At 34.7% G+C, this 16,733-nt stretch overlaps 2 protein-coding genes across 6 annotated transcripts in view; one reads left to right on the top strand and one right to left on the bottom strand.

The window, feature by feature from the left end:
• The first annotated feature begins 4,674 nt into the window (after positions 1-4,674).
• LOC144001799 (uncharacterized) lies at positions 4,675-6,723 on the top strand. The gene is made up of 4 exons (XM_077496370.1): positions 4,675-4,843; positions 4,964-5,458; positions 6,250-6,303; positions 6,560-6,723. Exons 1-3 carry the CDS (start codon positions 4,774-4,776, stop codon positions 6,288-6,290), a joined length of 606 nt encoding a protein of 201 aa, XP_077352496.1. The 5' UTR covers positions 4,675-4,773; the 3' UTR covers positions 6,291-6,303; positions 6,560-6,723.
• Positions 6,724-8,307: 1,584 nt separating this feature from the next.
• abch1 (ATP-binding cassette, sub-family H, member 1) overlaps positions 8,308-16,733 on the bottom strand; it is an 18,854-nt gene continuing 10,428 nt past the window's right edge. For 2 of the 5 annotated variants that reach the window (XM_077495206.1, XM_077495207.1), the window contains exons 10-21: positions 16,015-16,111; positions 15,778-15,949; positions 15,523-15,623; positions 14,701-14,771; positions 14,562-14,611; positions 13,598-13,654; positions 13,451-13,521; positions 13,095-13,183; positions 11,803-11,906; positions 11,206-11,365; positions 10,763-10,867; positions 8,309-9,509 (exon numbers count right to left, since the gene is read on the bottom strand). In XM_077495206.1, coding sequence (XP_077351332.1) covers positions 9,403-9,509; positions 10,763-10,867; positions 11,206-11,365; positions 11,803-11,906; positions 13,095-13,183; positions 13,451-13,521; positions 13,598-13,654; positions 14,562-14,611; positions 14,701-14,771; positions 15,523-15,623; positions 15,778-15,949; positions 16,015-16,111 — 1,184 coding nt within the window. In that variant the 3' untranslated portion in view covers positions 8,309-9,402. Of the gene's footprint in view, positions 9,510-10,762; positions 10,868-11,205; positions 11,366-11,802; positions 11,907-13,094; positions 13,184-13,450; positions 13,522-13,597; positions 13,655-14,561; positions 14,612-14,700; positions 14,772-15,522; positions 15,624-15,777; positions 15,950-16,014; positions 16,112-16,733 lie in introns of all 5 variants that reach the window. The other 3 variants (XM_077495204.1, XM_077495205.1, XM_077495208.1) reach the window with 3 other exon arrangements.

Below are 16,733 nucleotides of genomic sequence, written 5' to 3'. Positions count from 1 at the left end.
GTGCAGAAACTACACAGCGAGCAAAAAACAGTAACATTGTTTTGATTGTTATCCGTTTACATGTGCTGCTCCACTATACGAGCTTAAAAAAAAAAAAAAAACTTTCTAAAACTTTTTATGACCTTTCCCATTATATAGTAACATTAAACTAAAAAAAACACAAAAAACAACAACATCTTTCTGTCTATTTGCTAGCCTGTCTATGGCATTTCCCCATTATATGTTAGCATTAAGCTAGCAGAATTTAAGACTGTTATGTGGTGCATTTATTTATTTTATCCTTCTCGCAAAATGATTTCTCTTCCTTTGCATTCTCTCATGAGGGTAAAATCCTAGAAAAAAAAAGAACAAAAATGAATTCGTAATAATGCCATTTTTAAACAAAACTTGATAAAATGTGAAATAGTATAAACATATATACAATTACATTTCATTTTAATGCAGTGTTTTCAATTTAATCACCTTCGTTTGAGTAGACTCTAGTAGTATTGAAATTTAAAAAAAAAAAAGCAAAAAAAATAAGCTTTACAATAGGATTCCTGAGTCCCTCAGGGTTGTTTTGGGCTTAATCTGAACACAAATCAAAGACTTTGAATATTTTGAATGCTAGCTTTATCTGTCTACAATGATGGCATTATCTAACATTGTGCGTGTGTGCGTGTGTACACATATTACATAAGTGTACGTCTATTTTTATTTTTTTTTTATTACCCAAAATAAATAAATAAAGTTAAGCATGGAAAAATGTATTCTGTGTAATTAGCGACATGCTGCAAAGATGATGAGAGCAAATGTGAAACAGATGTCGCTATTAAAACTGCTGCAAAGTCAGTTACGTGTGTTGGTGTGTGTGTGTGTGTGTGTTTGTATGTGTGTTGGAATTTTCCTGTCATTGACAGCAACATCTGGAAGGGTTTCATCAATTAGTGCTCGGCTACCATGTTTGACTCATCCGGTCGCCTTTTAATGGCAAAACATACAACAAATACAACGTATGTGTGTGAATGTCATGTCACTTCAACCACTCTTAAGTGTGATGTCATCAACGAGCGACCACCGAGCACGCTAACAAATGCTGATGCTATTTCATCACCAGTGTAGATCAGCTTCACGACGATAACCTGAAAATAATAATTTAAAAAAAACAAGATATTAGTATGAGGGGTGGGGGGGTTATCAATAAAATGTGACTAACAGGTTGCCTTTTTGATTGGTTGCTTAAAAATTTGGGCTTTGAGTTTGACCTGTGAAAATTGTATTTGTTGTTCAGCAAACAGGAAGAGCAGAGAGAATAGCGAACCGTTTTGAAGCTGAGAAAATATGGAAAATAAATCAGAGCTATTGGGCAGAAACAAGACAACAATCTGGGACGGGGGAAAAAAAAAAGAAACTACTGGTATAGTGAGCAACAGATATCCGCCAAAGAACAAAACAAAAACAAAGGAAGTGACCTTGCAATTCAAATACTTTTAGAGGGGACTGTCACCACCCCATCAACACACACACCAAACCAGTCAGTCAGGTGAAATTCCAAAGGCGGTTGGGTCATCATCATCATCATTGCGGTCGTCATAGCGACAAGGTACACAAGTGATGCAAGGGCAAAGCATGATGTCATCGGGCCCGTCTGTCAACGGAGCAGGAAGAAGAGGCTGTTTCTGGTCGCCGCGGGAACTGTTGGGGGCTTTGATGGTCTTTGAATGTGGCACGAGCCAAAATTCCTCATCGTCGTTCGTCATCATTTTATAACCTGGAAGCACATGAAGGGAACTGAAGCGTGTTCTTTTCTACTGATTTACTTTTACAAGCTAATCATTTGTTCCATGAAGCTGCATTTATTTATTCCCAACTGTCGATTCATTTCATTTTGTTGCTTTTCACTTGGCTGCACTGCTTCGACTATGTGTATGTTGATGTCAGCATTTTTGTCCAATCAGATTTCAGCCTTCATGTGTTGCCATGTCAGGTGTGTGTGCGCAGGTTCTGAAACGAGCTGCGAAGACTGAAAATCCTTGAGTGATTGAAGCCCAGAAAAAGGTTTATAATTGCCAATAGATAGCTACTCATTGGTGACAAAGCACTACTTTTATGTCATTAAAACTCCTCAGAATACTTCAACATAGTATCCCAACTTTAAGCGCTACAAATTCCTTCTCACTGGGCCAATGCGTTGGCCCTCGATGATGTCATCATGAAAGTAATTTGTAGCAGGCTACATGATGATGTATTTAATTTACTTAACAAAAATGTTTTTGTGCATGTTATTAAATAAATGTTGACTATGAACTGCTCTAAATTTACTACATAAAGCTATTACTCTATTCAATTATATGAATGGCGTGCTTGTCACTATAGATCGCTTTCATAGATAGATGAACAAAGACACATTATTAGTTCTAAACAAAATACAAGCTTTCTCGGCCCAATTAAGCGAAATTGGACAATTTACATAAGAGCGGTTGGGAATCGGTGTCTTAGAATAGAACACTTTGTACTTAAGACTCAGGATCACACACACTGTCATGCTACTAGAACAGCTTCACACTGACTCTTACATAATGTGAGTGTGTACCGCATGATGCATCACAGTGCTTGTGAGGTTTGGGGCAGGGCCAGGCTGAGGTAGCGTAACGGCTTGGGGGGGGGGGATACACTCCACAGGCCAGATGATACCTGACATGACAACATGTTGTGTAATGTAAAACACAACACTGCAACTGAAAGCGTTCCTCTCACAACACGCAATGTTTTTAGAGGAAAATGTCATTCGATAACATCCAGCAACACGTTGTAAACAAAGACGCCATGCTGTGGTTGTTTGCCCCAGTGGAACAATCTGGAGGGGGGGGGGGGACAAGGCTCAAAAGGCAAACAAATACATCATAAGTAGCATCTTGAGAAATAAATTCAGATTTTTGCAAGAATAAAGTTGAATTCTTTTCAACAATTAATTCATATTTCGTTCACAACTGTTTTTTTTTTTTGTCTTGAGAATAAATTTTTCCGAGAATTTCAAATTTGTTCAAGAATAAAATCACAGTTGAATGTTTTCAAGAATGAGGTCATTTTTGCATGTTTCATGATAAAATATTTTCAAGAATCAAGTCATATTTTTTTTCAAGAATGAAGTCATAATTTTGACAATACATTTTTAGAGAATTAAGGTTTTTTTTAGTCACACTTTTTCAAAAATGAAGCCATGAAGTCATATTTTGGCAAGAGTTAAGTAAAATCATTTTTATCATATTTTTAAAGGTTGAAGTTAATTATTTAAGAATGCATTTTCTGAGAATAATGTTTTTTTTTTTTTTACAATACAGTCACAGTTTTTCAATGTTTTCCCCTCAAGAATAAAGTTCTCCCCCCCATAAAAGTAATGTAAAATATTTTCTAGAATCATTCAGTTTTTTTTAAATAAATCAATTCAAGAATTAATATTTTTTAGAATAACTTTTTTCAAGAATTGCATTGCAAAGTCACCGTTTTCAAGACCAGTTGCATTTTATTGATTGATTGAAGTCATATTTTAGAATAGATTTAAGAATAAAGTTGTATTTGGAATAGTCACAGTTTTTCCAGCAATATTGTTGTTGTTGTTTTTTTTAAAGAATTAACTTATTTTTTTGTGAGAGTAATGCCTAATCTTTTCAAGAGCAAAATATTATTTATCAGGCATGAAGTCATTTTTGAGACAATAATCAAAGAATAAAACAGCATTATTTCAAAAAATAAGTTATATTTCATTCCAAGAGTAAAATAAAAATATTTTCAAGAATAAAGTCATAATTTTAGATTAAATTTTGGGGTTTGATGATGTTTCCAATTTGAATGTATTCAACAATTTAATACTATTTTCTTTACATAATTAAAAAAATAAAAATAAAGTTGGAATAAAAATCCACCCAACTTCAAGTAGTCAGTCATGTGTGCCAAATTTTGAGGTAGAAAGTATTTGGTGCACTCTGTGAACTCCAACGTGCAGAGGCGCTTGCTGGTGTCAAGACAGCCGTGCGTCTCCCGTGACAACGTGCAAAAATAGAGGCCACACGAGTGAGCGCTCGGTTGCCACAGCAATGGAGCATGTTGTCGTGGCGATGCGGTCCACTGCGGGGAACTGATTTATGGGGTGTACGGACAGCCGCTTTGGACTTCGGCGCATGCATTAACACACTTGCACGCAAACACTATAATTGCCCAATTAACTAAAAAACTTGACCTTGGGACCAGGGAAGCGAGGCAGGGGTGCTCAAAAAAGTAATTTAATTTAATTAACAGAAACGAGAAGGCAAACAAAGCACAATGTATGCAAGAATAATTACCAGGGAACTAATACACATACTAACGAGACACAGAGATACAGCTGGACATGACATATGTGGCTGAGGAAGCTGACTGGATGACACACGGTGCCGGAATGACCAGCACAGGTAGGTAGACATGATAAAACTTGATGAGACGGACAATGGAACATAAGGAGAAACATGACAACCAAAATCTAACCAAAACCATGACAAAAAAAAAAAACAACCTCTAAAAACAAAAATAACATTTTAAAATGTTTTTTTTTTTTATGACAACAAAGTCACATTTTTTTGTCATGTGTCAGGATGGTGTTCAAGTGGAAAATAAACAACAAGGATAAATTCCACCTTAAAGTTGCCAGGGCAGATAGTTGAGATGTTTCAAACACGCACCCATTGTGATATTATAACTGTCTCAAGCCAGTGGCAGTATCGGTCAGCTCACATTGTCCTCCATTGAAAAGAAGAAATCATGAGAGCCCACGTCGTGTTCCTGCTGCTGGCGCTGGCGGCCGTGCCCGCCCGTTCCATGGGTGCTGACGGTATGCTGCCCATTTTTTATCGGGACACCATGGAAAGAAATGGGGGGCATGCAGAATTTGGGAGGCTCAATGTATGAATACAAAACGATGAGACATGAATGTTGACTTTCCTTCCAACAGGGGGAGAGAACAGAGAAGACTTAGGTGAAGATTTAGAAGGAAAAGAAGAAAAAGACAAAGAAGAAGAAGAAGAAGAAGAAGAAGAAGAAGAAGAAGAAGAAGAAGAAGAAGAAGAAGAAGAAGAAGAAGAAGAGGAAAAAGAAGGAAAAGAAGAAGAAGAAGAAGAGGAAGACGAAGAAGAAGAAGAAGAAGAAGAAGAAGAAGAAGAAGAAAAAGGAGAAAAAGAAGAAGAAGAAGAAGAAAAAGGAGGAGAAGAAGAAGAAGAAGAAGAAGAAGAAGAAGAAGAAGAAGAAGAGGAAAAAGAAGGAAAAGAAGAAGAGGAAGACGAAGAAGAAGAAGAAGAAGAAGAAGAAGAAGAAAAAGGAGAAAAAGAAGAAGAAGAAGAAGAAAAAGGAGAAGAAGAAGAAGAAGAAGAAGAAGAAAAAGAAAAAGAAAAAGAAAAAGAAAAGGAAGGTGAAGAAGAAGAAGAGGAAGAACTTTTGGTTGGCGCTAACGGTGAGTCATCGTTGGGTGCCGTCGTGCCGACATATTGCATCACGTCTATCAAATCGTTGTTGTTCTGAAATGGTAGCAATGGCACAAAATCTTTAATACTGTCTTTGAAATACTGCACATCTAAAAATGACGAAAATGGCTGCTTCAGAGCAAAATAGCAGGCTACCAATGTATGGACTTTCAGGCATCCTTCATAATTTGGCATCATTTGGTTTGTCAGAATTGTTTTTTTGTAACTACTCATGAGACACATGCCTACCAAATTTGATGTGCCACATTTTTTAAGAATAAATTCATTTTTTTTAAATTGACAATCATGTCACATTTTGTCAAAAACAAGTATAACATTTTTTCGAAGATAAAAAATAAATTTGGAGCTATTTTTTATGATAACCAAGTCATAATTCTCCTCAGAATAAAATAAAAGGAAAAATTTATTCTTGCATTTTCGGATGGCATGCAAGTTGGAGATAAACAATGACGATGAATTCCACCTTGAAGTTGTCGGGGCAGATGGTTGAGATATGCACCCAGCATGTTATAATCTCAGGTTCAAATCAATGACATATTAGTGAGCTCACATTATCCTGTGTTGAGAAGAAGAAATCATGAGAACCTACGTCATCTTCCTGCTGCTTCTGTGCCCACCTCTTTAATGGACGCTTTCGGTAGGACCCACGTTTCTTATTGGGAAACGATGGAATGAAACAGAACAATTTAAGAGGTTGAAAAAACTAAATGACGGAATACAAAGCAATAAGATATGAGTGTGTTTACTTTTCTTCCAACAGGGAGGGCAAAAGCAGAAGATATAGAAGATGAAGAACTTTAGTTTGCGGTTAATGGTGAGTTATCATCGGGTGCCGACATGTTGCCACTCAATTGGCAATTTGCATCATCTGACTATCAAGCATAAAAATCTGATGGATAGATTTTTTTTTTGTATGGCAAGTTATCAAATTTTTACTTCACAATGTGCCTGTCTGTCTCATATATATAAGGACGTGGCATCTTGAGACTTTTCTGTGCATTGACTTATGACAAAAATATCTGACAAATTTCAGGTTGCTAAGCAATACTCTGGCTTCAATTTCTTTGCAGTTGAAGACAAGGAAGAGTCTAACCAACACGCGATCTTCAGGTCCCAAGATTCTTCATGTCAAGAACCAAAGCAGGCAAACCCAAAAAGGGATGATCTTGAGGAAAATTCTACGGAAAACGCTCGGGAGTTTCAAACCTAACAATAAATGTTAATAAAACAAAAAGTCGTTGGCTTATGCATTTGAAAAGGTTCCCAAGTGTCATCGGAACATGTCTGTGAAAATTTCATCAAAATAAGCCAAGATCTAGATCAGGGATGGGCAACTTGTCTGCTGAGGGTCTAAGGTCTATTCAGGGGTTCTGGAGTGGAGGGTCCATCGGGAAGTCGAATTTCAGATTCAGGAGGAGCGGTGCGGTTTTTGTCCCAGCCTTGGAACAGTGGACCAGCTCTAGAACCCTCAGCAGGGCCCTCAAGGGTGCATGAGAGTTCGTCCAACAAGTCTACATATGTGTTTTGGATTTGGACAAGGCTTTCAACCGTGTCCTTGCGATGGATAGATACTTCAGGAGTACGGGGTGCAGCGTCTGCTATGATGCAGACTTTGTGTCGGTCTGTTGTGGTGAAGAAAGTCCTGAACCGAAAGTCGATGATCTCGATTTACCGGTCGATCTACATTCTTACCCTCACATATGGTCACGAGCTGTTGGTCGTGACCGAAAGAACGAGATTCCGGATATGAGCGGTCGAAATGAGTTTCTTACACAGGGTGGCTGAGATTTCCTTTAGAGATGGCGTGAGAAGCTATGCACTTCCCTGCTAAAGCTACTTCCCCCAAGCACTAGAAAATGGATGGATGGATGAATTATTTTGTTTTTGAACAAACCCCAAAAGTCTTCAAAAAACACTGATAAACGTTCAATATGTTTTTTTTTTCCCAACATACAAATTGGGGAAATTATTCACGTAAAAATAGAAAAATACAAAATATGAAGAAAGAAAAATCCATGACAGTGGTTCATTTGAAGGTGGGAAAAAATTAATTGCTTTTGCAAATCATCAGCATAAAAAAAGCATTAGGGTATTTGATGGGGTTGTAAAAATGCTTATGAGGCAGCCGGGTAATAAGCATATTTTTTATGCATTAACCTTCAGCACACTGTAAGGAGCATTTTCCAAGTCAAAACACTCACACACGTCTATTAAAAATCATCACTTCAGCAATAAATGCACACTTTGGAGAAGCTCTCTAGTGTGCGTGTGTTGTAGTATGCCAATATATAATATACGTATTTGTTAATCAAGTAATAATTCAGAAAATAAAATTGTATTACTTGCCTATTCGAATTTTTTAAGAATATAATTTTTTAGAATAAAGTTCATTTTTTAAAATATCATTTTAGAAAAATCATACTGTTTGAGATTGTCAATTTCAAAAAGATATCCATTGAATTTTTCTATCACCTTTTAAATTTCATTTTAGTATAAAGTCCTTTTTTCCCCCAAAAATAAGAGTTTTTTTTTTTTTTTTATCTATATAAAGTTTTTTTTTTTTTTTTTCAAAAGTACCAGGTCATATGCGTTAGAAAATGAACGTGGAGGTTTTCTTTTTATATCACTTCCTAATACCGTGCAATACAGTCCACTATGATGTGGAAATGTATAGTCATATCCTGCCCTCTACTGGTAGTATCTCAAATTACAACAACCACCTTGAAAGTATAAAACAAACACTAACAAACAAAAACACCCTGTCAAAGTATGATGTAATGCAATGTAATATAATATTTGTAGCCCCTTAAAAAAGGTAGCATGGACTTTATTAACGTTCAGGATTTTATTGAATTGTAAGTAAAACATCCATCAGACGAACAATACCGAGTGTGACGGACGTTTGCATGAAAAGACATGATGATGTCACATGATGATGTCACACGCCCACAAATGGCGCCCACTCTGTCCGGCAAAGTGGAATGACAGCATCAATAACAATACAGTCATTTGAAATAAAAATAAAATCAAGATATCACATTTTCTTCCATAATAAAGTACATTTGAAGTAAATACTGCATGAACACAAGCTTATGTCCCACGTGTATAGTCGGCATATATTCATTCACTTTGGCCTGCTTAGGTTGTTGCCTCTGCCCTCTGTGCTGCATTATTGGGGGCAATGACAAGATGTATGTAGAACATAAACGAGTGGATATATTAAAATAAGTAAGAGATGTAAAATAGCTCATTTTAATAATAAAATCACAATTCAGTCATATTATTTTGGTTATTATTTATAATAAACTTATTATTTCATAGAATATAGAAGCAAATGTATGTATAACAGTTAATTTTAATATTTTAATGCACAATTTAAAATCATTATTTCACAGATTAAAAAAAAGATAAGAAAAAATAATTCACATATTTTAATTGACCAATTTTAAGGAAAAATGGCTATATAAATATAATTTAAGAAAATAATATTGAAAATAAAATATTACATCATCACTTTTAGATGTATTTATATTATATTATATTATATTATATTATATTATATTTTTAATTTCCTAAAAAGATGTGCTTTTGGACATGCAAGGATTCTATATAATTTGTTCTTTTTTTTTTCATGTTACTTACAATAAATGAATGAACCAATTGCTGAATTAATCGAATAACTAAAGAAACATAGGGGGAAAATGAATTAATAAATTTGAATACACTAATTTTCAAAAATCAAACCCAGGTAAATGAATGCAACATCATTACAGGACTTTTCATGTAAATGCTCAATGAAGAGCAAACACAGGTGGCCATCTTTTGGCCACCCCTGACGTAAAAGCGTCAACATATAGGTGCATACATTGTCCTTTTCACTTGCAGGACATGCAGGCATTCTTTGGATGTGTTTTCACTTCCTCAATTTCAAGATGAGTGTTGCCACGACCATGAAGAACGTGTTCCATCCCAGAGTGACAATGAAGCCTCGCCAAACCATCATGTGAGTCAGATCCCAACCTGATGGATGCGCATAGACACAAAACAGCTGAAATACTGAAGAAAAATGTCAATGCATTTACTTAATCATTGTAATATTTACAACAGTACTTTTTAAATATTTACAGTTGAAGTGTGGGACAGTCATATAATGTTTGTTTTTTTAATTTTATTTTATTTTATTTATTTTTTTACTGTTTACATTTTTTGGTGTGACTAAAATTATATTTTTACTAGAATTAATTAAAAAAAAAAAAGTTGTATATTTTTCATACCAAAAGTTGCAAATCATTTATTCAAGTAGTTGTATTTTTTCAAGAAAGAATACATTCCTCTATTTCTTTTAAATTAGATCATAATTCCCGTTGTTTTTTGGTTTTGTTTTGGGGTTTTTTACATGAAAAGTCACCTTATTTATTTCAAGAAAAAAGTCATATTTTTCATGAATGAAGTCAGTTTTTAAACCAAAAATAAAGTCATATATTTTGACAAAAAGATAACATTTTTTTCCATATGAATAAATCTTTTTTTTTTTTTCCTCAATTGAAACTTTTAATATTTTGAGAGTGGAGTGATTTTTTTTCTCAAGAATATTATTTTTATGGTGTTATATTATATAAAGTTATTTTATTTTTAAGAATGAAGCCATTTTTTTGCTTTACAAATTATTATTATTTTTTTTTTAAAGAACAGAGTATTTTTTCTAGAACAAATCTGAATTTTCTCCCAAAAGTGTTCTTTACAAATAATTTTTTAGAGGATTTTTGAAATTTTATTTTAAAGAAAGTATTATTTCAAAAAAAGATAACATTTTTCCCAAAAGATATTTTTTAATTGAAACTTTTAATATTTCGAGAATGGAGTAATTATTATTATTATTATTATTATTTTTTTTTTAAGAATAAAGTTGATTTTTTTTCCCCCAATAATATTATTTTTATGTTGTTATGTTATGTAAAGTTATTTTTGTTTTTAAGAATGAATCCATTTTTCGTTTGACAAAAATAGTTTAAATTATACAGGAATAAAATCTTGTTAAAAACAAGTCTTTTTTTTTTTTTTTTTTTCAAGAAGTCTTTCAAAAAGCCAAGAATGAAATCACATCTTCATCATAAAGTCCCCTGGAATAAAATACGGCATGAACACAAGCATATCTCCCACATGTTTAGTTGAGCATAATATTCAACCACTTTGGACAGCTTAGATCGCCTCAGTGCTCCATTTTTGTACCGTAAGTGGATTCAATTGAACACACGGACAGTGTGCGTGTATACCTCTGTACATGATGCATCGTAGTGCTTCCGAGGCGTAGGTCTGGGGCAAGGCCAGGCTGACGTAGCGTAGCGGGTAAGGGATGCACTCCACAGGCCAGATGATACCTGACATGACAACATGGTGTGCAACGTAAAACACGACATTGCAACAACATGATTTCATCACGTAATATAATACAATTCTACAGGAATGGGGCACTTGACACCCTTCAGCAACACATGTAAACAAAGACATACAGTGGAAAAATAAAGCTATAGGAAAAAAAGAGAAATGAGAAAAAAAGAGAAACAGTAAAACCGTTCAGTATTAGTTTGTGTAATGTGTTAGAATGAATGCATATAATTCAGATTTAATGCATTTTTTTTTTTTTAGAATTATGTAGGCTTATCTTTCTTACAAATAAATCTATTTTTTATGAAGTTACTGCATGCGTGCGGCCTACCACTCAAAATGAGATTGGGGTAGAAGATTCCGAGCGCGGCCTGGTTGGCGTTCTGCTCGTCGTCGATGGCGGCGGAAATGACCAGGCCGAAGGAGATGCCGGCGATGCCCTGCAGCACGATCAGCAGCACGATCAGAAACAGGGAGCCTTCATTGGGCATCTGCACACATCGTTTTGCAACAATCAAAACATATTTGGTCAAAACTAGTTGTCATTTTTTTCCATAATAAAGTGCTTTGTTTTATAAGTTAGTCACATTTTTTTATACATAGGGAGGGGACCTTTATTTTTATGTATTGGTTATTCATGGAGGCTACCGAATCGATACCAGCCGCTAATACTTGAGGCAAAGAGCATCTAAGATTGAGTAAGTCCTCCAGTGCAGTAGGTGGCGCTATACTGCAGAAAGTAAGGTTTTGTTCACAATATTTTGCCATTGTGTTAAATTATTTTAATATATCAAAAGTACTTGCACTCGATATGGCTGAGTACTCAAACAGTGAATACTTGAACCGGTATTGGTCTGAAAAAAGTGGTATGAGACATCCCTAATAGATATGAAATATGTGTTTTGTGGCGTGTGTTGCATTCTGGGACCTTGAAAACGAGCAGGACGAAGAGCAGCATGAGGATGATCTGGACGCTGATGACGAGCAGCTGAGAGAAAAGGTGAGCCAGCATCGTCTCGAGCGAGCTCACGCCTGATAAATACACACAGAAAATATGTTGAGTCGTGTTGACTGACAATTATATGGATATTTCACTCTTCTGATTGGATACTGTATTGCAAGATAAAAATGATAATGACAACAATGCACCTAATGGCTTTAAAGATTTACTGTCCAGTCTGTCGATTGGGTTATATTTCTGCTGTGATATCGAAATTTGGCGCTTGTGTACTAATACTTTATTATAAAAGAAAAAAAAAACATTAACTGCAATAGATTAATAATAATTATTATTTTTGGTTTGGTGTCTGTTAATTCAAATACTATTAAAAGTATTGTTAAATGACAATATCAACTTAATGATACTGTAACTTAAAAAAAAACCCCATTAAAACAACATCCGCAATAAACAGATTTAATTTTTATTATTTTTTTGCTTTTTAAATGTTTATCTATTTAAATACTAGATATCAAAGTAAGTATTGTTGACTGTTCATATAAGAATCAATACACCATCATAAGAAAAGGATACATCATGATATTAATGATGCACCACCTGAATTAAACAGCTTTACTTTTTTTTTTTTTTGCTTTAATGTTTATTCCTTCAAATACTATTGATTAAAGTAGACTTTAGTAGAGTTGACTAATTGTTTGAGCGTGGATACTGTTTCTTGTGAAAACAATACATCTTGATATTGATGATGCACCAGGTGCAAGAGATGGCTTTAATTATTATTTTTGCTTTAATGTTTACTATTTCAACTGCTATGGATTAAAGTATTGTTGACTGATATGAGTGATTTGACTTTCTATACCATGAGAAAAGGATACATCATGAATGATATTGATGATTCATCATCAGAAACAGGCGGCGTTAATTATTATTCTTGCTTTTAATGTTTTGCCCTGCAGTTACTTTCTATTCAAGTATTGCTGACTGATGGACTATATGGACATTTGACACTTTTCTCTCTTCCCACCACCAGTGCAACTGATGACTTTACTATTATACTACATTGCTTTAATGTTTATCCTTTCAAATATTTTTTTGCTAAAGCATTGTGGATGGAAATAAGATTGAGACATTTGACGCTTGAGATACTGCTCATATGCACTATAATTTCCATATACTGTACAACACATCCTAATAGTTTGGGTTTAATTATATATTTTTTTCACGTATGACTAGTACTGTATGAACAGTGTGGAAGTTGTCACCTGCCACCCAGCATCGGTCCAGAAGTCCTTCTTTCTTTTCCAGGACAAAGGAGAGGGCGGTTAGGCCCAAGGCCAAATAGAAGGCAATGCTGGACAAGGACAACAAAACAAATGGAACTTTATGCTGTCTATTTGTGTCCACCTCACTTCCTTTTAATGAACCATTTTAGCTTTGTTCATGTAAATGTAATGAAACTATCCAATTGTTGTCTTTTTTAATCATTAAAAAAAAAAGTAACATCAGGCATTTGCATGTATCAATTCCATCACATGTACTTGTACTTTTGCAGTAAGTATGGCCAAGACCTACTCTGGTTTAGTAAAACTATGAATAAGGTTTGTGACATCCAACTGACCTGAGAACAGCGCCTGGCATCACAAATGTTGTAAAGTCTGTGTCCTGGCTGCCATAAATGGCCTCTTCAAACTACACAAGAGTGGAAATTAGTATATGAAAACATATTGTAGTAGTACTAGACTATATAGAGTATTGTCTTGTTTACCTTTACGGGCAAGGCATACATGTAGGCCATGTTGCCCAGCTTGCTGTCTACAAAAGCCTGTATAGGAAACGCACAAAATCACAATCAAACAGACTGCTAAATGAGGGGAAAGGTAACGCCATCTATTGGACAGAATAATAATTAAAAATGGAAACGCAATATAGGACGGAATGTTGGGGTAAAAAAAAAAAGAGGCATTTTTTGCAAAACCTTTTTTTGTTTGTTTTTTTCTGGTAACTCGTATCAAAAATATTTTTGGTGTATATTAGTCATTTTAGGCTAATTTAAGGAGCAGAGATAAAATGGCTTGAAAATAGAAAACTCAATGGGATAAAGTAAAATAACAAAGCTGCAGTCAAATAAATAAGCATATTAATAAACAATATATAATAATAATAATAATAATAATAATAATAATAATAATAATAATAAATAAACATATAAGGGTTCTGCATCTCCAATCAAAGCAGATTCGATATGCATCTCGATACATGAGGTGCGACATGATTCAAGGACTTTTAAAATTTAATGATTACAAAGTCAATTGGTTCGGTTAAATGAAAACCGATTTTCCAATTTAAATCGGTTTTTGTTAAATCCCTAATGGAATACTTTTATTAAAATTAAAGTAGTTATTATATTGTATATTTTTAAATTATTTATTATATTTAAAGACATAATTACAAAATGATTTAAAATTAGTTATTATTCTAATAAATGTTACATTTTTTCCTCAACAAATTAAACTAAAAAATAATTATAAAATCTGCACAAAACTTAAAAAAACAAATCAAACAAAAAAAAACATGGGATATTTATCAAATTTTCCCAGTTGAAAAAAACTACTAATAAAGTGAGGACTGCCTTTATGCATGTATTTGTTATTTGTTAGCTGTCAAATGAGGATTTATGAAGAACGATTTTTAACTTTGACTTGTTTTGAACAAGTAAAAAGTATCCTCACCTGAAAAGCCGCGTACAATTTCTTCTGCAGCATCATGGCAATTTGTCTGTCTTGAAAAGCAAAACATCAAACCTTGAAGGTAGCGTCATGGTAACAGCAGGTGGCGTAGTAACATTATGGAGCCATCTATTGTACTTACTGGTCTGGTCCAGCCAGACGTGCACTGAACCTCCGTTCATCACCTCCAATGACACATTCTTCATTATCATCCTGTAGCAGCACCACTGTTGTCACTGATTATTCAGTGTATGTTTACATTCAAATGTGTGTATGGAGGATATAAAAAGTCTACACACCCCTGTTTAAATGCCAATTTTAAATATACATAAAAAAGAAACCAAGTTATAGTCTGCTTTTTTTTTTTTTTTTTTAAGCAGTTTTAGAACAGTTTCCACTGGTTGCACAAGTGTGCACACCCTCTTAGAATCACAGAAATAAACATATTGTTTATATTATTATTAAATAATAAATAAAAGCTAAAGAGTACTAACATGCAGGAAAAGACATTATTACCGTTATATGTGGCAAGTTCTCAAACACATCCTGGAAACTGGAACCCCCCCCCCCCACTACTGAGCTACTGACACCTTCCGCCATGCTATGTGAGTGACAATGCTGTTGTTGCAAAAACCCTGTTGCATGCAATGACCTCGTGAGTCGGCCCTGCAGCAACAATGCTGTCAAGTGTGACATTTTGGTATTTCGACGGAGGCGGCGTCCTCTGCCGTGATGTACGTGTGTCAGCTAGCTTAATGCTAACTTACAATGCAAAACACCATAGATAAGCTAGCATTGATGTTGCAGTAAATATAACCCTGTAAATAAGTTATTTTTTAGCACAAGCAGAAGTAACACATGGAGACTTCGAATAATGACCAGTTTCATCATCTAATATAAAAATATAAAACCTGACTGACAACGACAGCGTGTGCAAATAAAGACGTCCGAATGGCGTGTATACCTATTTATGAGGTAGCTGCTGAAGTTTTTGCCAAATCCTATGATGCCCCAGTACTTCCCATCATAGATCCCTTTGAAAGCCTCCGCATGAGACAAGTTGACCTGTCGAATCACAAAACAGCGCACAATTTTTTCTTTTTTGGGGATTTCTATTGTGCCGTGTGGCAGTTGTTAGAAAAGTAGTAACTGGTGTCAAAGAAGTTGCGAGTACAATTAAATCAATGCAACAAACGATACAAAACCCGGCGGGACTTACTACCTGTTCCACACTGTTGCTGTCCAAAAAGGAGAGCAATGTGTGGCTGAAAGCCATCGGGGAGGTCTCGTTGTTGACCACTGCCACTCGGATCCCTTTCGGGTCGCCCCCGACGCACATGCAGATGAGCGACATCTGGATGACGGGCAGCAGGAACTGGAAACATAAAGAGCTGCGAAGGATGCCATCGTCAGGAATGTCAACAAATGTTTGGACTTCCTGTGATGGTCCACGTACCCTGGCATCCTCTTCATCCGCAACAGGGTTTTGATGATGAGGGCGGCCACGTTCCTCCACTTGGGAATCACGTGTCTGACTCGCACCTTCCAGTCCACTGTGAAATGAAGCAAATCAAGTTACCTCAAGCAACCCGTGGCTCTTTAGTCCCACTCCTGTGGCTCGCCGTGGATCTCTAAAAAAATGACTAGAATTAATATTTTTAACATGTTTATTGCTATTTTTTAAAGATAAAATATTCTTTAATGATCTAGATATAAAAAAATCAATAAATACTACAACTTTTTTAAGTTGTCAGAAAAAGATAAAATGTAGATGAAAATGTTATAAAAAAAAACAAAAAACTAAAAATGTCCAAAAAGTGACCTTAAAATTTATAAAAAGGAAGAGAAAATTACCATAAAATGTCCATAAAATTTCCCCAAATGTCCGATAATTGGATATAGAAGGAAGAAAACTTCAAAAAGTAATCATAAAATGTCAAAAAAAAAAGAAATACCAAAAATAAAATATCCACAAAATTTCAAAAAAAAAAAAAAAAAGTCAGAAAATTGATAGGAAAAAAAGTAGAAAGAAATGAGAAATGTAAAAAGAAAATGGCCATAAAATGTCCAAAAATTGCCAAAAATGTCCAATAATTGAATATAAAAGGAAGAAAACTTCAAAAAGTAATCATAAAATGTCCCAAAAAAAAACAAAGGAAGAAATTCCAAAAATTA

Source organism: Festucalex cinctus, chromosome 14, assembly GCF_051991245.1.
Source record: "Festucalex cinctus isolate MCC-2025b chromosome 14, RoL_Fcin_1.0, whole genome shotgun sequence".
NCBI classification, from domain to species: domain Eukaryota; kingdom Metazoa; phylum Chordata; class Actinopteri; order Syngnathiformes; family Syngnathidae; genus Festucalex; species Festucalex cinctus.
The sequence above is the reverse complement of the archived record's forward strand: the minus strand, read 5'-3'. Positions and strand labels throughout refer to the sequence as shown.